Genomic DNA, 23,494 nt, shown 5'->3' on the forward strand with positions numbered 1-23,494 from the left:
TCTCCACACCCTCTCCATCATTTATTGTTTGTAGATTTTTTGATGATGGCCATTCTGACTGGTGTGAGGTGATACCTCACTGTAGTTTTGATTTGCATTTTTCCAATAATTAGCTATGTTGAGCATCTTTTCATGTGTTTGTTGGCCATCTGTATGTCTTCTTTGGAGAAATGTCTGTTTAGGTCTTCTGCCTATTTTTTGATTGGATTGTTTGTTTTTTTGATACTGAGCTGCTTGTAAATTGTGGAGATTAATCTCGTCTGTTGCTTCATTTGCAAATAGTTTCTCCCATACTGAGGGTTGTCTTTTTGTCTTGTTTATGGTTTACTTTGCTGTGCAAAAGCTTTTAAGTTTCATTAGGTCCCATTCGTTTATTTTTGTTTTTATTTTCGTTACTCTAGGAAGTGGGTCAAAAAAGATCTTGCTGTGATTTATGTCAAAGAGTGTTCTGCCTATGTTTTCCTCTAAGAGTTTGATAGTGTCTGGCGTTACATTTAGGTCTTTAATCCATTTTGAGTTTATTTTTGTGTATGGTGTTCATTCTTTTTCATGTAGCTGTCCAGTTTTCCCAGCACCACTTACTGAGGATTTTTCCCTAAGAGGTAAAAAGACCAGAAATCTAGATGACTGGTTGTGACAGGAAGTACGTTCTTAAGTGCTTCTCACAATTTTTATGTTCTTATATTCTTTCTTTATGGGGTCTTTTTTTTTTTTTTTTTTTGTGGTACTTGGGCCTCTCACTGTGGTGGCCTCTCCCATTGCGGAGCACAGGCTCTGGACGCGCAGGCTCAGCGGCTATGGCTCACGGGCCCAGCCACTCCGCGGCATGTGGGATCCTCCCGGACCGGGGCACGAACCCATGTCCCCTGCATCAGCAGACGGACCTTCAACCACTGCGCCACCAGGGAAGCCCTATGGGGTCTTTATTGAGCCTTATTTTGTGAAAATGGAAAATATGGTTATTTTGCTGACATTACAGTATTTTGATACATCCTCAGTTTTTTCATTTTTCTACACTGAACAATTTATCTGTGATATGGGAAAGACCTCATATCTCTAATAAACCACTCTTAGTGTCAGTGAATAGTAAGAAAAGAAGGAATATCAAATGGAGTCATCCCATGATCCATTTACCCAAAATTTCTTCTTTGTTAGTTGCACAAAGGAAAGAACTGCTGGCAGAAGGGAATTACACTACATAAAATGTTTCTGAAACATAAAGAGTTTAAAACTCTCTTGGATTCCTAATTTTTATTTTAAAAAATTCACTTTGGAGGGAATTCCCTTCCAGTGGTTAGGACTCTGCATTTCCACTGCAGTGGGCATGAGTTTGATCCCTGGTCGAGGGGAGCTAAGTTTCCTACAAGCCACAGGGCACGACCAAAATAAAAATTCACGCTGGTAACTTCTTTTCTTTAAGATTTTTTTTCTTGATGTGGACCATTTTTATTTTATTTTATTTTATTTATTTATTTAAATGGTTCTTTTCTCATTTTTTAAAAGATTTTTATTATTTATGGCTGCGTTGAGTCTTCATTGCTGCATGCGGGCTTTCTCTCGTTGCAGTGAGTGGGGGCTACTCTTCGTTGCGGTGTGTGGGCTTCTTGTTGCGGTGGCTTCTCTTGTTGCAGAGCACAGGCTGTAGATGCGCTGGCTTCAGTAGTTGTGGCTCTGGGTCTCTAGAGCACAGACTCAGTAGTTGTGGCACACGGGCTTAGTTGCTCCGCGGCATGTGGGATATTCCCGGACCAGGGCTCGAACCCATGTCCCCTGCATTGGTAGGCGGATTTTTAACCACTGCACCACCAGGGAAGTCCCTGATATGTACCACTTTTAAAGTCTTTATTGAATTTGTTTCAACATTGCTTCTGTTTTATATTTTGGTTTTTTGGCCGCGAGGCATGTGGGATCTTAGCTTCCCGACCGGGGATCAAACCTGCACCCCCTGCATTGAAAGATGAAGTCTTAACTACTGGACTGCAAGGGAAGTCCCATGTTGGTGACTTTTTAAGTTCAGCTTTTATGAGTTGAATGACAGTGCTTGTTTTTTGGTTTTTGTTTGTTTGTTTGACAATGCTTGTTTTATTCTACCCACTCAAACTCTGTACTTCATCGACTTTCTGTCATTTGGTATAATCTGCCTTTTGAGAGACCAAGGAAACTCACCAGAGAATATTCATATTCTTATTCTTAAATATTCATATATTTAGCTTGCTCCCTAAACTTGGAGAAAAGCCATGAGTGTGGCAGTTACCACTTAACAGAACGTCCAGATCTTTGTATTTCAGCCACTTTCAGTAAAATCTGTACTGTAGAGAGGAAAACAGCCTATTTCTATTCTTGCATTATAGGTTAGGCTGTATAGCTCCTCTGGTTTGAGCAGAGAGGTCCTTGGATGCCCTAGGTATTTGGGACTCGTTGCAAATACCCTAGGACCAAAACTTGCAATTATATAGTGTTTTCCCGTGGAGTATTTTTCTTCTTTTGATTTGAGTTAATGATCATTCCTAGTTATTGGATTCATTTTCCAAAAGTAGAAGCATATTTCCTCATTTTTTTGTGTAGTTCACAATGCAATGGATACAGACAGAACACTTAAAAAAAATTTATTGAAGTATTGGTGATTTACAGTGTCTTGTTAATTTCTGCGGTACAGCAAAGTGATGCTTCCCTCCTTCACCCCCCTCCCCCTTGGCAACCACAAGTCTGTTCTCTACAGACACAACACATTTTTAAGGTCAATCTGATTATGACATTTTTTTCCCATCGCTTTATTAAAAGTCTAGACAACCAGCAAAACAAATCAAGTCCTGATCTGTAACTGATTTGCTTGCTGATTTCCATGTAGTAAATACTGCTATTGGGCTTCCCTGGTGGCGCAGTGGTTGAGAGTCCGCCTGCCGATGCAGGGGACACGGGTTCGTGTCCCGGTCCGGGAAGATCCCACATGCCGCGGAGCGGCTGGGCCCATGAGCCATGGCCTCTGGACCTGCGCGTCCGGAGCCTGTGCTCCGCAACGGGAGAGGCCCACATACCGCAAAAAAAAAAAAAAAAAAAAAAAAAAAAAACACACGAAAATACTCCTATCATGGCTGGTATCATGTATGATGTCATTGGACATGGAGTAGAGAAGAAACAATGCACATCATTATGTAATGTTTGCACTATAAAGGTAAAATAGATGTAAATAACCTTAAAAGCATAGATACTAGTAAAATGTAGTAGGAATGAGTTTTCAGTATTTATTATCCATATTTTAATGTATATAGCTTAATTTTGCTAATGACTGTATTTAATGATGGATTTGTAAAATTTCTAAAAATTTAGCACCTGGCTCAGGAGCTTGTAGGATTTGGCCTCAGCACACCACTGATTCTTTCTGATGTAATTTCCTCCTGTTCCCCCTCACTACTTTTTTTCTGACCCTTTAAACATGCCAAACTTGTTTGTGTCTTAGGGCCTTTGCCCTTCAGCATCCTTGTATGTGGGTTGTCTTTCCCTCCTAGAGGTTCTTATCCAGGACTCAGTTCTATTGAGTCCTTACGGATGCCTTCCTTACATCTAGTCTAAGTTAGCTTCCCTCTACCCCTTCACCTACTTATTCTTTGTCATTTCACCCAGTTTTAGTTTCTTTTTTGCTCCTATCATCATCAGAAATTATCTTATTCAGAGCTTCTGAGTTGGTGAACCCGTTGGGGTGCTAGGAGAATGGCTCTCGGAGAGAACATGGAAGCTCCGTGTCCCTTCCCCATACCTTCTCTATGCATCTCTTCCATCTGGCTGTTCCTGAGTTATATCCTTCTTTTTTTTTTTTTTAATTGAAGTGTAGTTGATTTACAATGTTGTGTTAGTTTCTGGTATACAGCAAAGTGATTTGGTTATACATATATACGCATATTCTTTTTCATATTTTTTTTCCATTGTACTTTATCACAGGCTATTGAATATAGTTCCCTGTTCTGTACAATAGGACCTTGTTGTTTATCTATTTTATATATAGTAGTTTGTACCTGTTAATCCCAAACTGCTAATTTATCCCTCCCCCATCCTCTTTCCTCTTTAGTAACTACAAGTTTGTTTTCTATGTCTGTGAGTCTGTTTCTGTTTTGTAAATAAGTTCACTTGTGTCATATTTTAGATTCCACAGGTAAGTGATATCATATGTATTTGTGTTCCTCTTTCTGATTTACTTCACTTAGTATGATAATCTCTAGGTCCATCCATGTTGCTGCACACGGCACTATTTCATTCATCTTTATGGCTGAGTAGTATTCCATTGTGTATATATACCACAGTTTCTTTATTCCTTCATCTGTTGATGGACATTTAGGTTGCTTCCATGTCTTGGCTACCGTGAATAGTGCTGCTATGAACATTGGGGTGCATGTATCTTTTGAATTATAGTTTTCTCCAGATATATGCCCAGGAGTAGGATAGCTGGATCCTATGGCACTGAGTTATATCCTTTTATAATAAACTTGTAATTCATTGAGTAAAAAAAAAAGAAATTATCTTATTCATATATTTGTTTGCAAATTAATTGTCCCTTACTTCACTAGAACATAAGCTCCAAGAGAACAGGGATCTTATTTCTTGTTCCCCAATGCCTGGAACAGTGACTAGCATATAGTAGGTGTCAATAAATATTTGTTGAATGAAGGAATGAATAAAAGATATAAAAATGTCTTACTAAAACAGTGCTTCACAAAAGCTTGTTCTTTAGCTTAGTCCTTATTAGGTAGAAAAATATATATAATCTTATAGTATTTTGTTTGTTTACATTTAGATTAGTTTCCAGATTCTATTTGTTCTTGGATCTTAGGTTATATATTATACTAACTTCACCATAGGAGCCATTATTTAGAACAGATTAGAAATGAAACTGTCATGAAAATGTTTATCATCTGTAAGTGAACTTTCTTGATTAGAATTCAAGACAAACCTGCCTCTTCCTGAACTCTATCTTATGACAGATTCTGTAATGGTTAGTTGCCCTATAGTATGTTTTAAATTAAGAAGAAAAAGTATATCAAAAATTAAGCTTTTGAAAAAAAAAAAACAAAAAACGGAAGGGCTTCCCTGGTGGCGCAGTGGTTGAGAGTTCGCCCGCTGATGCAGGGGACACGGGTTCGTGCCCCAGTCCGGGAAGATCCCACATGCCGCGGAGCGGCTGCGCCGGTGAGCCATGGCTGCTGAGCCTGTGCGTCCGGAGCCTGTTGCTCCGCAACGGGAGAGGCCACAACGGTGAGAGGCCCATGTACCGCAAAAAAAAAAAAAAAATTCAGCTTTTGAAAAAGGTTTTATAATTTAATATTTGAGCGTTTGGTTTTTTTTTTTCAACATAAAAAGAACCCTGAAGGTAAAATTGACATTTAGTTGAGAAATTGGTTTTGCTAAGATTTCAAGTGCTTTTCATCAGTACACCTCTGTAAAGACTGGGTGTAGTGGCAAATTGCAAGAAAATTGTAATTGCCCCTTTTTCTTTTGTTGAATTACTTTTTTAAGATGATAAATTATCAAACCAGAGTACATTTTAACTTTTGGTGACTAGTGCAGAAAGCATTGAACAGATTTATACCTGACCAAAATGAAGCCTTTGGAGAGTTGGAAATAGAACCCTGGATTTTAAGGTTTTTTGTTTTTTGTTTTCCTGTGATGGACTCTGCTTTTTGGTTGCCATTTATTATTTTATTTTAAATACCAAACCTAATATCATTATCTCTTCTTTATTTAGGTTCGATTAGTGATAGTGGATGGTATTGCTTTTCCTTTTCGTCATGACCTAGATGACCTATCCCTTCGTACTCGGTTACTAAATGGCCTAGCGCAGCAAATGATCAGCCTTGCAAATAACCACAGATTAGCTGTAAGTATTACTACTAAAGGGAGTTTTATTATAAAGTCAAGATTATATAAAATGTTAAAGTCTAGGGAATTCCCTGGCAGTCTAGTGGTTAGGATTTCATGCTTCCACTGTAAGGGGCACAGATTTGATCCCTGGTCAGGGAACTAAGATCCCGCATGCCACATGCATGACCAAACATAAATAAATAAAAGTAAAAAAATAAAATGTTACAGTCTAGAAATAGCAAAAATAGAATTTGCTTGACTAAAAGCAAATAATATAGATATACAGTTCTGAATAGTTTTGGTTTGGTTTCTATAAAAAATATTAAATCCAGTCATAAGTGTTGTATATCAGTTTTCCTGGCAAATGAAAAGCATAATCAAGATGCCATATTATAAAAATGGACTTTGATAAAGAAATGCCATCTTTGATAATTGCATTGTTTTCTTTGTAACATACTTGACGTTTTTCAGGTAAGCTCTTCCAACATCCCCATTTTTCTTTTACTCTTGAGTCTTTGATTATTACATAGTGTATAATCACAGACTTGGATAGAAAAATTACATAGTGTAAACAACGTAGATGTTTAGAGGTGGAGCTAACGCTTCTAGATTTGTAGTGTGAGGAGAGACATAAAGATAAGTTCAGAAGTAAAGAGATAAAAGGAGTGAGGTAGGGGATTCCCTGGTGGTCCAGTGGTTAGGACTCTGCACTTCCACTGCAGTGGGTGCGAATTCGATCCCTGGTCGGGGAACTGAGATCCTGCGTGCTGTGTGTTTGTGGCCAAAAAAAACCAAAACAAAAACAAACAAAAAAAAGGAGTGAGGTAAAAACTTTTTTTTATTGCCTGTTTTCACTTCTCTCTTTGCAACCTCATCCTACCACTGACACAAATATACACACTTGTCTGGGAGGGAGATGGGAGAAGATCAAACTGCTTACCTTGATTTTCTTGTCTTCACCGCCAATTAGAGTCCTTTGCACAAGGCTGTAATACATCATATGTAAATAACTCCTCAATAAAATAATTTCAAAACATACATTTTTTCTTTTGAGTTTTTAGATTTTTTTTGCCATATGCTGAAAACATAGTGTCCTGTCTTTGAATTATTTCTTGGCATTAATTTGTAATTTAGCATTCTGTTAATATCAGTGAAGAGTCCCCAGTAGGGGGCACTCAAGGCTAATGGGTTGCATAGTTCCTTAGGTTTTTGTTTTTTAACAGAAATAGCTTCGTCTTTTCTGATTAAAAAAGTAATCTAGGGAGTTCCCTGGTGGTCTAGTGGTTAGGATTCCAGGCTTTCACTGCCATGGCCTGGGTTCAATCCCTGATTGGGGAACTGATATCCTGCAAGCTGTGCTGCACGGCTCAGCCAAAAAAAAAAAAAAGTAATCTAAATAACAACATGGAATACTATGCAGTGTTTAAGAAGAGTAATGTAAATATACATGCACTAACATGGAAGAAGATATATCCAGATATATGAATAAGTGAAAAAATTCAACTTACATAATAATATATTTAGTGTGATCCCAATTTTTTTTTTTTTTTTTTTTTGCGGTACACGGGCCTCTCACTGTTGTGGCCTCTCCCGTTGCGGAGCACAGGCTCCTGACACGCAGGCTCAGCGGCCAGGGCTCACGGGCCTAGCCGCTCTGCGGCATGTGGGATCTTCCCGGACCGGGGCACAAACCCGTGTCCCCTGCATCGGCAGGCAGACTCTCAACCACTGCGGCACCAGGGAAGCCCTGTGATCCCAATTTTTGAAGAAAACAGAAGTTATATATGTGCATTTATATTTATATATATGAAGAAAAAGATCTGAAAGGACCAAAACATTTACAGTAGCTACTTCTAGAGGTAGGACTTTGTGGGTTGAGTGTATACTTTCTCCTCTTAGTTTATAAATTCTTCTTTACTTGATTTTTAATTTCCCAGTTAGCATCTATAGAAGCATGTATGACCTTTGCTAATAAGTACATTTTACAATTTTAAGTTATATTTGCTTGCTGTAAAAAAAGTTTTAAGCAATCGAAAGTGTAGAAAGTAAGCAATTATATTATCTATTACCCAGAGATGATTATTGTTGAGTTTGTTGTATATATTTTTCCAAACTTATTCTGTGTAAACATATACATATTTTTTAAGTGAAATCATATTAAAATCAATCAAGCAAACAGTTGTTTTTTACTTAATATACTATGAACCTCTTCCCATACATACTACTTTATAAATGTACCTTACCTTAACATCTATATAGTATTCTACTGTATGGTTGTGGCATAGTTTTTTAACCACCTCTCTCTCTATTGATCGTCTTTAAAGTTGGCTCCAGTGTTTCACCATGTAAAACACCATGTAAAACACTGGAGTCAACAACTTTATATATGCTTCTTTGTCCGTGTGTCCAGTCATTTCTGAAAGTATTAAGCCAGTGAGATATCCCTATTTTTAAACCTTTTGTAATATATTATCAAATTGCCCTCAGAAAGCGTATCCCAAAGTATATTCTCTACAACAATGAATGGGAATCCTTTCTTTTTTTTTTTTTTTTAGTTCAGTGGGGAAAAGATAGAATTTTATTTATTTTGTTGATTTGAATAGTATAAAGAACTCCCATATAACCTTTCCCAAGGTTTGCTTTTTCATTCTTATTCTCTCTCCCCACTCTCTTTCTATACATACACAAACACACACACAGAGTTTATGTATATATTTTTCTGAACACTTTGAAAAGAGTTGCATATATCATATCCTTTTATCTGATAATATTCAGCGTGTATTTCCTAAGAACAAGAAATATTCTCATATGTGTCCACAGTATAGTTATCAAATGTAGGAAATTTAATATTGATACAGCACTTTAGTATATAATCCATATTCCTGTTCTGTCAATTATCCCAATGATGTCCTTCACAGCAAATTTTTCCTGTTCTTTTTGCCAACTGGAATCGCATATTGCCTTTAGATGTTGTATCTCTTTAGTTGCCTTTCTTTGTTTTTGTGACATTGCTGTATTGAAGAATAGAAGCCAGTGATTTTAGAGATTATCTCTTAATTTTGGGTTTCTGTGGGGACTTCCCTGGCCGTCCAGTGGTTAAGACTCCATACTCCCAATGCAGGGGCACGGTTCAATCCCTGGTTGGGGAACTAAGATCCCACATGCCACATGGCTTGGCAAAAAAAAAAAAAAAGTTACAATTTTGGGTTTCTGTGATGTTTCCTCTTGATTAGATTCCAATTATACTTTTTCTAAAATAGAAGATAGACTTTTTTTTTGAGATATTTTGATTTACAATATTATATTAATTTCATGTGTATAACATGCATGAGAATTCTTGTTTTCCCACTTCTTTACCAACTTTGAGTCTTTTAAGTCTTTGCAGACTGATATGGAGAGAGTCCTTCTAGAGATGCATTTATTTGATTATTATCAGAAAAAAATTTAACAGCTCTATTAGATATAATTAATATAGCATAAAATTAGCCCTTTTAAATCATAGTTCAGTGCTTTTTAGTATATTTGCAGAGTTGTGCAACCATCACAGCTATCTAATTTTAGAACATTTCCGTCACCCCAAAAAGAACTCCCTTACCCATTAACCATCATTCCCCATTGCACCCTCCCTTCAGCCACTAACAACCACTAGTCTGCTTTCTGTCTCTATGGATTTGTCTTTTTGGATATTTTATATAAATAGAATCATACAATATGTGGTCTTTTATGTCTGGCTTCCTTTTTTTGGCCATATGAGGGCCTCTCACTGTCGTGGCCTCTCCCGTTGCAGAGCACAGGCTCCGGACGCGCAGGCTCAGCGGCCATGGCCCGTGGGCCCAGCCGCTCCGCGGCATGTGGGATCTTCCCGGACCGGGGCATGAACCCGTGTCCCCTGCATCGGCAGACAGACTCTCAACCACTGCGCCACCAGGGAAGCCCACAGAAGTATTTTTAAAGCAGTGAAGTTTATAATTTTAAAGTGATTATTACTTCACTGTTTTTTTTTAATTAATTAATTTATTTTTGGCTGCGTTGGGTTTTCCTTGCTGCACACGGACTTTCTCTAGTTGCGTTGCTGTGCGTGGGCTTCTCATTGCGGTGGCTTCTCCCGTTGTGGAGCACTGGCTCTAGGCGTGCAGGCTCAGTAGTTGTGGCGCTCGGGCCTAGTTGCTCCGTGGTATGTGGGATCTTCCCAGACCAGGGCTCGAACCCTTGTTCCCTGCATTGGCAGGCGGATTCTTAACCACTGCGCCACCAGGGAAGTCCCCACTTCACTATTTTAAGACCCATTCTTTTTAAATTTTTTTGGCCGTGCTGCGCAGCTTGCGGGATCTCAATTCCCCAACCAGGGATTGAACCCCGGGCCATGGCAGTGAAAGGCCATAATCCTATCTACTAGTTCACTAGGGAACTCCCAAGACTCATTCTTTAGGAGCTTGGAGTAATCACACAGTAATTTTCATTTATGTCATGGTAAACCCAACATTTTTGCAGAAATACTGTTAATTATAAGTATATGCTAACAATGCAAATTCTTATTTTGGGATGTTGAACAACTGGTAAGCCAGTATGTCTATTTACAATTTCCTCAAGATGTGTAATGGATAATGTGTAAGATGTGTAATATTCTCTAAGCCAATGCTGTCTGGTAGAACTTTCTGCAAAGAAGAAAATGCTCCGGACTTCCCTGGTGACACAGTAGTTTAGAATCCACCTGCCAATGCAGGGTACACGGGTTTGATCCCTGGCCTGAGAAGATCCCACATGTCATGGAGCAACTAAGCCTGAGCGCCACAACTACTGAGCCTGTGCTCTAGAGCCCACGAGCCACAACTACTGAGCCCACGTGCCGCAACTGCTGAAGCCTGCGCACCTAGAGCCTGTGCTCTGCAACAGGAGAAGCCACCGCAATGAGAAGCCCACCTACCGCAATGAGGAGTAGCCCCCGCTTGCCGCAACTAGAGAAAGTCTGAGCACAGCAACAAAGACCCAACGCAGCCAAAAAAAGAAAAAAAAGATGAAAATGCTCAGTCTGATATAGTAGTTCCATGGGTGCTGAGCACTTGAAATGTGGCTAATGCTGCAGAGGAAGTGAATTTCTAGTTTTAATTAATTTAGTTTTAAAAAGCTAAATGTGGCTCATGGCTGCAGAATTGAATAGTGCACCTTTAACCAAAAAGTGTTGGTGTAAGTAAATATCCCAGTTGCTAAAGATTAAACACTTGATAGTGTGTAAAGAGTATTATTCAACATGTTGTGGATGCCAGTAAGAAATATATTTTAGTGAATTACCAATTTAAATTCCTGCTTAGCTTGTTCTGAGATACCTGGAATAAGGTAACACATGGGAAAACCACTATGGCACTTAAGGGGAGAGGAACTAGGAGGAAGTGCTGTCATCCAGTTTGTGCTTGACTGAGATCTAGATGGGTCACAGATTTCTCCTTCATAGATAAACAGAAACTTTAGGGTGTTGACCACTGTGGTGGGAACAGCCAAACAGCTTTTCTTTTCAGTTTTCTTAAGAAATAGATGACTTTTTTAGAGTAGGTATCTTTTCTTATTGCTTTTCTTAGAAGTTCTTTATCAGTTTCAGCTTGAAGTAGTATTTGTCTTATTTCTGGAGGGAAGATCTATATTGGAACAATATTTAAAATAACCATTTCTGGAGAATTTTAGATGAGAAGGTGCCAGATAATCTGACTTTTACTATATTAAGGTAGCCTTAAACACTTTCTTTATCTCTACTCTAAAATTACTATCTTTCGGTACTTCCCTGGAGGTCCAGTGGTTAAGACTCCATGCTTCCACTGCAGGGGGCACGGATTCGATCCCTGGTTGAGGAACTAAGATCCCGCATGCCATGCGGTGCAGCCAAAGAATAAGTAAATAAAATAAAATTACTATCTTTCTAAACATGGAATCTTTTCTATAGGCCACTATTTAATCCAAAAGAATTAGCAATATTTTTAGCCTTGAGGGCATCTGTGGGTAAGGCAACACCTATATCTCTATTACCAGCAGACTAGCATAGTCATAATTTTTGGGTCAGTTGATCTGTTACTGGGTTTTATCTTTTCCCAGTTCTTCTACTTATACTGTGCTCTCTTTATGATTTTAGATCTCTTTTCATAATTCTTTGCCTCGGTTTTTTTTTTTCTGTAAAATCATAAATGGTAATACTGTCTGTCCCCTAAAAGTATAAACATTGAGTTATTTATTAAGGATTTTATATTCCTTTGAGTAAATATATTCTAGAGAGGCAACAGTGGTAAAGAACACACACTCCCATGTTTCCTGTGCTCCTAGTTATGAAGTTTTTACACATGGTCTCTTTAGACCTTTATGTATTATCTACTATATTTTTTTTTTCCATTATCACAATAAGAACTTCTTTGTTCTAGTCTGTTAAAAAATGTTTTATATTCAGTAGAATCATGTATTCAGATAATTTTACTCATTTTTATGGGTAATATCTAAAAAATATATGAGAAAAGTTTTCATTACCTACATATATCTCTCTTTAAATTAGATTATATTCAGAATACTAAAATCACGTGACTATTTACTTGATAAATTTGGGAGGAGACTCACCTAATTTTCTCACATTTTGTTTTTGTAGGTAATTTTAACCAATCAGATGACAACAAAGATTGATAAAAATCAGGCCTTGCTGGTTCCTGCACTGGGTAGGCAATTAATCAAATAAACATTTTTAGTTAAATACATTTTTTTCTACCTCTTTCATTTGATGCTTGTTGAGTACTGTAAGCTCCATGAAAGTAGAGAAGACTGTCTTATTCACTGATAAATCTTAGTGTGGAGCACAGTGCCTTTAGATACTGACTCATCCTTTCAGTTGTTTAACATTTATTGAGCATCTACTCTCTGGCAACTCTTGTGTCAGGTACTTAGCATATAAATATTCATAAGATGACTCCCTCAGAAAGCGCAGTCTTAGGAGGAGTGGTGAATCCATTTAAATACAAATCAAACTGTAATGAATAGGCTTATGACTCTAACCTTACTCGTGGCTTTGTTAGAACACAGTGCTTCAAGGTTTATTTGTACTAAAATCTTTAAGAATATTCTGTCAGAGCTTTTGTTTTTCTTCTGGTGGTCTGAAATACGTTAGTAAGCCTGATGATAAGGAAGATTGACAAATATGTTGACTCAAACTACAAAGTTTTCTAAAAGCAAATAGAGGATAGTGATAATGATCTGCAGTATTGCCACAGATAGGTGAAAATCTATTAATCTCAGGATGTTACCCATGTACCAGGTTTTTTGAAACCAGATATACTTTTGTTATGTTAAATTAAGCAAAGTAAAACTGTATTTGGTCAGAGGCATTCTGAGAGACTTATAACTCAGTCAGTTACCATGTTCTTTTTCCCTCAGGGGAAAGTTGGGGGCATGCTGCTACAATACGACTAATCTTTCATTGGGACCAGAAGCGAAGGTCAGTATAGAAATAAGTTAAAAATTCTGAGTATTGGGTTAATTACACTGAGCATTTATCAGTTTCTTAGAGCTAGTCCAGTGGATGAGATCTATAGTGCCCCATGAACTAAAGCTTTTGTTGCCTTCATTACCTAGAGCAAACATAGAAACATGTTGTTATACTGCACATTTAACTACCTAGGAAATTCTTCGGAATATTGAAATGATGGGGTGCTCCTGAAATGAGTAGGTGGCCAAAGAATGCTACCTTCTAAAGCTCTTTGAAATCAAGTACCATTTATTAACCATGCAGAGGGAGGTAGGTACTCTGTGTTCCTGGAAGGGATTGAAAGAAGAGTAAAATCAGGACAAAAGGAAAACTTTTGAGGTTAGCTTTAGGTTATGTGGAAAATAGGATGGTTTTTCTTAGTTTGTTAATATATTTCCTGTGTGAAATTGTGTCTGTTTTTGTTTTCTTTTATATTTTCCTGTCCTACTTTTATTATCCAGTTACTTACTTGCCTTTCACAAGTATTGTTCTTTAAAATAAAACTGTGGCAGCATGAAACCTTTGTTTTTAAAGCTGCTGAGCAAGTGAACAAACCACCTTTCATTTTTTTTAAATAGGCAATTGAAAGCCGTGGAGTCTTTTATTCTATACTTCCAGAAATGTCAGATTTATGCCAACATCTCTGCTTTCAAGTTAATTGGTATAACCTAGAGAACTTGGTTTGGAAATACTCCAATAAAATAGGGAAATTGAGACAGCATGTGGGCAAAAATGGAAAAAAGGATTGCTTAAAGACATATTGGGTCTGGTCAGAGATACTATCTATTTCTTTTTCTGCATTTCTTCATTCTTGTACAAAGTGAAAAAAATCAAGCCTGACCAAGTTAGGTTTTACTGACCCTGAGCTCATAGCTGACCCTATTATATTTGTATACATCTTTTATAACTAGTTCATGCAGTTTGTGTCTCTTTTAAAGCTGGCATTTCCAAAGACCTCAGGTAACTTTTTTCCCCCATAATACATAGTGCTTTACATTCAACTCCCATCCCTCCAATTCTGTAAATAAGTCATTGTGTACTGGATTCACAAAAGCAATTCTTTTCTCAGCAACAAACCGTATTGGAAAGATTGGCAGCAGTTCTCCAGATGAGAGTCTTTTGAACATATCGCTTATATTTTCCCAGATTTAGGTTTCTGGAAAGCACATCCCACTATTTAAATGTTATTAGAAGTTCCCCTTGAGCTAGTATACAGTAGTATTCTTCCACTATTATTCTAGTATTACATACTCACTAATAGAATACATCTAAGAAGTGAGAAAAATAATAGGAGCAGAGAAAGATGTTTCTTTCATCTTTTTATGCATTCGTCAGAAGGAGAAGTTTGCTGCCTTTGTCAAATTCTAGAAGTTAGCATTGGTTAGGCACCCATGAGATCAGAAAATCATGCTTACTTTCTTAAGAGTTAACCATTTTATGACTTCAGCTTCTTACTAATCTTTCCCAAGAAATTAGTGGCGTAGAACACTGACATTGAATAGATAGATTTAGGGGAAATGTGCTGTTCTATGAATTTTTACCTGTATTCCATACTATCATTTTAATAAGTGCCTGCTTGTGCTAGGTATTTAACTGGGCACCTTGTATACAACCTTTCATATAATCCCTTCAATAACTATTTAAAAAAAATTAAATATAGTTGATATACACTATTATGGAAGTTACAGGTATACAGTATAGTGATTCACAATTTTTAAAGGTTATGCTCCATTTATAGTTATTATAAAATATTGGCTATATTTGCTGTGTTGTACAGTGTATCCTTGTAGCTTATTTTATACATAGTAGTTTGTACCTCTTAATCCCCTACTCCTGTATTGCCCCCTCCTTCTCCCCACTGGTAACCACTAATTTATTTTCTATATCTGTGAATCCTTCAGTAACTCTTAGAAAACGCTGTACCAATTATCACTAGCAGTGAGAAGATCAAGGCACAGAAAGATTAAAAAGTAGTAAATAATAGCTACCATTTTTTGAATATTTATTAACTGTTCTTTATTATGCTAAGTGCTCTGTGTATGTATATATATATAATTTCATTTTATTTTCCAAATAACTATGAAATAGGTAGTAGTATCCACATTTTTTAGCTGACTTTATAATAGAGTCCATTCCTTTTCTCCTATAATTGCTGTTTCTAGAATGTTATTATATTATTGCATTGATTGCCAGCGAATCTGAAGGTATAGCTCTTATCCTCCTTTTTAGGTAAAAACCTTTTTCTCCAAACTGCTTTTTTTCCTAGGCTGTAGATATATGATAAGTAATGTACATACTTTATAGAATCAGAATAAGTTGACCTCATTTAATAAAATCAACATAGTTTTGTTCTTCATTGTTTGAAATCTGATATCTTTAAGTTATTAAAGTTGTATGAAATCTTGTATGTGTTTTAAAATTTAGTTTATCTTGAAAGGATGGAAATAGAAACTCATGCTGGGGGAAAATAGTTATAAAAATGAACACTTATAGTTTGAGCAGAAAACTAAAGACCAAATTTACATGGAGAATTGAATTTAAGTGTTCCGCCTCATGCCCCAGTCCCCATCTTCACTAGAAACGCCTGATTTTTACCCTTTGGTTAATAATGGAATAACATTCCAATAGTTATTAAGAGAAATACTTTTGTCTCTGTCCGGTACGTTGTGTGGGTTTTCCTCCAGTTTGCATATTCATGATAAGATGAGGCCAAGATTGTTCAGAATTATACCACTGTTTGCCAAGGAGATCTGGTGGTAGAGTGGAGTAATACATCAACACCCCCGCGCAGTGTTTCATATGTGTCTCAGTTTTAAAGCACAAATTGTGCTTCTGTCTTGTTTCTTCCTGACCTAAACTGTAGTTCAGCCATATGTTAAGCTTCATCTCAGCTGGGGCCATGAGCCAAGTGATTCTTTGGTTTAGTTTGTTGTTTAAAAAGATCTCTTGAGGGCTTCCCTGGTGACGCAGTGGTTGAGAGTCCGCCTGCCGATGCAGGGGACACGGGTTCGTGCCCCGGTCCAGGAAGATCCCGTATGCCGCGGAGTGGCTGGGCCTGTGGGCCATGGCCACTGAGCCTGCACATCCGGAGCCTATGCTCCGCAACGGGAGAGGCCACAGCAGTGAGAGGCCCGCGTACCACACACACACAAAAAATCTCTTGAGATGCAGACGTGAAATATAAATTTTATTTTTACCTAGAAATTTGAGGAAGATTTTCAGCCTTAATACTTAATGCCCATTTGATGTTAGGATTATTAATAAACATATAAATGCTTCTTAAAATCTTATTTGCTTTTTAATAATTTTCTCAGAAAAGTTGGATGTACTGGGTACCTTTTTGGACATATGGTGATATGAGGTGATTTAGATACCACTTTTTCAGAAGGTTAGCTAATTTTTGTTTCATTGAATCAAAAAGTGTGATTTTTTTTTTGGGCTTCCCTGGTGGCGCAGTGGTTGAGAGTCCGCCTGCCAATGCAGGGGACATGGGTTCGTGCCCCGGTCCGGGAAGATCCCATATGCCGCGGAGTGGCTGGGCCCGTGAGCCATGGCCGCTGAGCCTGCGCGTCCAGAGCCTGTGCTCCGCAACGGGAGAGGCCACAACAGTGAGAGGCCCGCATACCGCAAAACAAACAAACAAAAACAAAAGTGTGATTTTTTTAATAAGATAGATTTAAATACTCCATGCCTCTATTTTTTCTGTTTTATTTTGCGTTAAAGATAGACCATCAGCCCTAAAGCATTGTAAAAGTTGATGATTTCACTCCCTAACACAATTATTCTTATATTACATATTACTTAACAGTTATTTTATTTATGCAGACAGTTGCTATTACAAAGATATGACATTTTGGATTCTTCTATTCTCATCCTGAAAGAACAAACCTAAAAGCTAATGGATGATGGTCTCTGATTGCTTCTCTTTTGAATTATGCCTGAGTAGGGGCCAGTTGCAAAATTAAGAGAGTACCATCATAAACCAAGATGTCTTTTTGAATTATTTTTGAAAACAAATCAACATTATATGACATTTAAAGAAATGATCCGTTTAACTCTGAGAGGCTATGATTTTTCTCTAAGTTAGAATCCTTATTTTGTACAGTTATATCAGTTGTTTAAAATTGTGGTAAAGTAGGGAATTCCCTGGCGTCCAGTGGTTAGGACTGCACTTCCACTGTAGGGGGGCACAGGTTCGATCCCTGCTCAGGGAACTAAGATCCTGCATTCTGCGTGCTGCAGCCAAAAAAAAAAATTGTGGTAAAGTATATGTAACAAAGAATTTACCATTTTAACCATTTAAGTGTACGATTCTGTGGCGTGAAGTACATTCATATTATTTTACAGTCATCACCACCATCCATCTCCAGACCTTTTTCATCTTCCTAAACTGAAACTCCATGCTTATTAAATACTAATTCCCCATCCTCCCCTCCTACCAGCCCCTGGGAACCACCATTCTACCTTCTGTCTCTATGAATTTGACTGCTCTAGGCACCTCTTTTAAGCAGAAGCATACAATATTGGTCCTTTTGTGACTGGCTTTATTTGACTTAGTGTAAAGTCTTTAAGGTTCATTGTAGCATATGTCAGAATTCCTTTCCTTTTTAAGACTGAGCAATATTCCATGGTATGTATATACCACCTTTTGTTTATCCATTCATTCATCTGTCAGACACTTGGGTTGCTTCTACCTTTTAGCTATTGTGAATAAATTATATCAGTTTTAAAGTAATTTTTAAAAGACACTTTAAAAGTTTTTGCTTAGGGACTTCCCTGGCGGTCCAGTGATTAAGACCCCATGCTTCCACTGCAGGGGGCGCGGGTTTGATCCCTGGTCAGGGAACTAAGATCCCACATGCCACATGGTGCGGCCAAAAAACAAAAAATTTTTTTTTCTTATACAGTTGACCAGTGAACAACAAGGGTTTGAATTGCATGGGTCTACTTATAGGCAGATTTTTTTCAATAAATGTAGTATCTGTATTTTCATTTTACAGATCTTTTAAGTGTGGGGAAGAGTTTTTTTGTGTTCAATTAGAGATCAGAGTATGTGGAGTTAAAAGAGCTAGGGTTTGAGTCCTGATTCTATCTAAACTGTTTCAGCTTCCTGCCCTTGGGTGACTCATTTATCAATTCCTTTGTTTTTGAAGCAGAGTATTTGGATTTTGGACTGCACAGGGTTGGTGCCCCTAACCCCTGCATTGTTCAAGGGTCAAATGTATTTGTTGCTGTTACGGTATTTGAGCATAGTTAATAAGAGTTTAGAATTTTATTTCTCAACTACTTTCAGCTTTCAGTTTTATATTATTTACTTTGTAGAGTACACAATAAAATCATACCTAAACAGACCTTGTCCTGTTTTGACAGCGATTTTTCTGAACATAAGCATTTTGAAAGAATGTGTTTTCCTAGATTATTTGTATTAGTATAATATGAGTACGTGTTCCTCATTTAAATACCAAGAAATTGTCTTAATACTTCTATTATAACACGTAAAAAAATACACAAGTACTGTAGAAAGTTTGAAAGATGTAGATAACCAAACAAAAGAACAACTTTTACCTTGTAACAACAACTTAACTTTTTGATTGTAGTATTTTTTGGTTTTGTTTGTTTTAATATTTATTTATTTATTTAGCCTGCGCCAGAACTTAGTTGCAGCATGCATGCGGGATCTAGTTCCCCGACCAGGGATCGAACCCAGACCCCCTGCATTGGGAGCATGGGGTCTTACCCACTGGACCACCAGGGAAGTCCCTTTGATTGTAGTCTTTTAGTAATTTTTCTATATAATGTATATGTACAAACATTCATAAATGTCGGCTCATACAGTATAACTTATACTTCATATATTATTAATATTTTCCAATCTCATTAAATATTTTCTTCCACTTTATTTTCTTAAGTGTAAATAGCATCTTGTCATGTATAAAATAATTTATGTGAATCAGTCATTGGCCTTTTTGGTTGTTTTAAGATTTCACTTATGTAAACAAATCTATTGTGGATTTTTGGTTTTTTTAATTTATTTTTATTTTTATTTTATTTTTTGGCTATGTTGAGTCTTTGTTGCTGCACGTGGGCTTTCCCTAGTTGCGGCGAGCGGGGGCTATTCTTCGTTGCAGTGCGCGGGCTTCTCACTGCAGTGGCTTCTCTTGTTGTGGAGCCTGGGCTCTAGGCGCGTGGGCTTCAGTAGTTGTGGCACAGGGGCTCCGTAGTTGTGGCTCGCGGCTGTAGAGCACAGGCTCAGTAGTTGTGGCGCATGGGCTTATTTGCTCCGCGGCATGTGGGATCTTCCCAGACCAAGGCTCGAACCTGTGTCCCCTGCATTGGCAGGCGGATCCTTAACCACTGTGCCACCGGGGAAGCCCGTATTGTTATTATATGTAATAATTATTACATGTATACATATAGCTCTTGTTTTAAGGGAGTATTTTTGATATTTCTTTGCTTTCTGTGTTCTTAGAGAACAAAATAATAGAATTATAGTAAAAAGCTATGAATTTAAATTATGAAGTCAGTCGTCTGAACTAATTAATTAAGATCATGTGTTTGTGTGTATTTATTCTTTTTCTCTAACCAGGTTGGCAACATTGTACAAATCACCAAGCCAGAAGGATGCTACAGTACTATTTCAAATCACAGTCAGTATTATTTGGTTAGAGTGGGATTTTGGTGTTAGTGGGCAGTAATTATCTCAAGAGAGCATTTACAAATTGCTTCTGTTAACTTCTGTAGGCAGCAAGCATATTTGAGGACAGCTTTTGACGCTTAGAACATTATCCCCAAAATAGTAGTATATGTAAGAATTCTCTAGTCACAATTAAACTGAAATTTATTCTTAAGAACAGAGGAAATACTTATTTATAGGGGAGTGTGTTCCGTGCCATGTGTAATGTCAGGATATTAGATTTTTAAAGTGAAAGTCGTTAAAGATTTTCAGAAAAGAAAAAAATACCAGCATTACTCATTTTGATAGATCTATCATAGTCATCAAATATATCCCACTTTTTTCTTTTTTTATTGAAGTATAGTTGATATGTAATATTATATAAGTTACACGTGTACATTATAGTGATTCACAATTTTTAAAGGTTATACTCCATTTATAGTTATTGTAAAATACTGGCTATATTCCCCATGTTGTACAGTAATATCCTTGTAGTTTATTTTATGCATAGTGTTGTAGTTTGTACACCTCAATCCCCTACCTCATTATTGCCCCTCCCCACTTTCCTCTTCCCACTGGTGACCACTAGGTTTGTTCTCTGTATCTGTAGGTCTGCTTCTTTTTTGTTGTATTCACTAGTTTCTTGTTATTTTTTTAGATTCCACATATAAGTGAAATATATCCCACTTCAAAGTGTTAATTTTCCAGTAATTTTACATCATAGAAAATAAATTTTTGGCTAAAATAATGCATATTTATCGATAGTGTTGAATCAGATATATTCTTAGCGTCTCATTTTTTAAGGACAAAAACAGAAATAGAAGGAGATTCTGAAACTGAATTATCTACTTAGTCTTTGCACTGCCCAGGTGCATTTAAAGTATCTAATCGGGACATTTTATTTTAGAGTATTTATTTTTATTGGGGTATAGTTGTTTTACAGTGTTGTGTTAGTTTCTATTGTACAGCGAAGTGGAGTTCCCTGTGCTATACAGCAGGTTCTCATTAGTTATCTGTTTTATACGCATTAGTGTATATATGTCAATCCCAATCTCCCAATTCATTAGAGTATTTAATTGTGAAAATATTTCTAAAGTACCTAAGTAATTAGTGCATGTTAATTCCTTTCACCTCTTTTAATAGAGCCACTGTAAAGTTTGTTAGGATTGACTTTTAGAGAATATTTTTATAATGTACTATATTTCTGTGTATGTGTATGTATAAGTAAAGACATACACATACTCTACATAAAAGTTACCCTATTATAGCCCTGTCTATCTTTGAGGTTTATCCTCTTCATTCACAGTGGTTGATAACTTCTATCCCAAGAATAAAGTAGCTCTTTTATCAATTACTTTAAAATATTTGGAAGACCAGTTGTTATTTTAGATGTTCTTAAAGCATACTTGTATATTTTTTCATTTCGCAGCCTCAGGGATTTAGAGATGCTGTTGTTGCTACTGCATGTTCATTGCAAACAGAAGGTTCATTGAATATCCGGAAGCGGTCACGGGACTCAGAGGAAGAAAAGGAATCCAAAGACTAGTCTCAGAGTATACATATGTATTGATGCTGTGAGAGATGCAGTGCTTACAAGTAGTAGACTCGTTACTTTAGAATATAAACACTATGGCGTGAATGAATCCAGTCTATATTAAGTGAATGGTGAATGAATGGATCAGGTCTATATTAAGTGAAAACACTTAACAAATAGGATTCTCTGAAAGTTTTTCTAAACTAAGCAGTGTTCTACAGTTGTATTTAACCCTGTTTTCATTTTCAATAACATTCAGTAGAGATGATACAGTTATTGTATTTTGCAAATGTGGAAAGCTGATCGCTTGTGGCCAACTGAATTTAATATTCAGACTGTTTTCTCCTCCTTTCTTTGCCAATTGCCTAGACATTTCTAGGAAGAAAAGATTTTTTTAACATTCCTATTGTGCTCTCCTCTTTAAATGTAGCTTTGATAATTCTTAAAAATGACATGTTTCCATTATGAAGAAAAGCCAGCACCATGAGTCAGCATATCATTACATTCAGTTTATGAGTAGGATACACATTTTGGATGACCAGTCTGATTTTAGTGACCCCAATCCTAAAATCTAAGTCATTTGTTCATTTTTTAATGTTATTTTGTAACATTAAAGGAAGGACTTTAGAGTTGTTATCCCATCTAGAACATTGACTGGAACATATATCTATGTTGTCAAGTTGATAAGCTCACAGTCATTTATTTCCATATTTTTGAAACATGGTGTGATCCAGTTCTAGGTGTATTGACATTTTTCCTTTGAATAATCTTAATACTGCTTGAATAAATTAAAAATTTGGATTGTTGAGTGGTTTCAAAATTTAAAAATGTTTTGGTACCTGGTTCTTAGTGCTTCTTAATTCATTTACAAAATTTACTTTAACTCCCAGTGGAAGAAAATTATTTAAGTAATTGAATATTATATACCGTGACAACCATATTTTCCAGACTTCAGTGACAGTTGGTATTTCCTGTCCCAGACTGAACACTAAATTCATAAAATTTAAAAAATGTAATTATTCTGTAATTGATTATACATAGACTAACCATAGTTGGCAAGGACTTTTTAAAGAATGAAAATAGGCACTGCTAACAATTATACCAGGACATAAATCAGGACTGTCCCAGGCAAATCAGGCTTATGGTCATCCTAATTATGTAAGACTAATTTCAAATGACTACTTTAGTATAGGATAACTAATTGTAACACTCTTATTTTTGAGCGCTTTAAGGCATATGGTTTTTTTTTTCTTTTGTGGTACGTGGGCCTCTCACTGTTGTGGCCTTTCCCGTTGCGGAGCACAGGCTCCAGACATGCAGGCTCAGCGGCCATGGCTCACGGGCCCAGCCGCTCTGCGGCATGTGGGATCTTCCTGGGCCGGGGCATGAACCCGCGTCCCCTGCATCGGCAGGTGGGCTCTCAACCACTGCGCCACCAGGGAAGCCCCATATGTTTTTATTATAATTAATGCAGTCATTATAAAAAATTACCTGTCATTTTATATTCTGTCTACTCAAATCATAACGTCAAGAGAGTAAGGGGGTTGTTAAGTGATAAATATCAGTGTTACCAGGCATCAGATACTGTTAAGAGGTCATTTTATAAAGCATTATAACACTGTACTTTAAAAGAACTGTGAGACCCCAAAATGGATTAAAGACCTAAATGTAAGGCCAGACACTGTCAAACTCTTAGAGGAAAACATAGGCAGAACACTCTGACATAAATCACAACAAGATCCTTTTTGACTCACCTCCTAGAGAAATGGAAATAAAAATAAACAAATGGGACCTAATGAAACTTAAAAGCTTTTGCACAGCAAAGGAAACCATAAACAAGACAAAAAGACAACCCTCAGAATGGGAGAAAATATTTGCAAATGAAGCAACTGACAAAGGAGTAATCTCCAAAATTTACAAGCAGCTCATGCAGCTCAATAACAAAAAA

At 37.0% G+C, this 23,494-nt stretch overlaps 1 protein-coding gene across 2 annotated transcripts in view; it reads left to right on the plus strand.

The window, feature by feature from the left end:
* The window catches only part of RAD51C (RAD51 paralog C), a 31,905-nt gene extending 9,140 nt beyond the window's left edge, over positions 1-22,765 (plus strand). Inside the window, exons 5-9 of one of the 2 annotated variants that reach the window (XM_027087214.1) lie at positions 5,735-5,866; positions 12,470-12,536; positions 13,249-13,309; positions 19,926-19,986; positions 21,442-22,765. In XM_027087214.1, the coding sequence (XP_026943015.1) occupies positions 5,735-5,866; positions 12,470-12,536; positions 13,249-13,309; positions 19,926-19,986; positions 21,442-21,558 (438 nt within the window). In that variant the 3' untranslated portion in view covers positions 21,559-22,765. The remainder of the gene's footprint in view (positions 1-5,734; positions 5,867-12,469; positions 12,537-13,248; positions 13,310-19,925; positions 19,987-21,441) is intronic. The other variant, XM_027087215.1, reaches the window with a different exon arrangement.
* Positions 22,766-23,494: the final 729 nt, after the last annotated feature.

This window comes from Aethalodelphis obliquidens, unplaced genomic scaffold, assembly GCF_003676395.1.
Source record: "Aethalodelphis obliquidens isolate GAN/ISIS:26980383/991018 unplaced genomic scaffold, ASM367639v1 scaffold58, whole genome shotgun sequence".
In the NCBI taxonomy this organism is placed as follows: domain Eukaryota; kingdom Metazoa; phylum Chordata; class Mammalia; order Artiodactyla; family Delphinidae; genus Aethalodelphis; species Aethalodelphis obliquidens.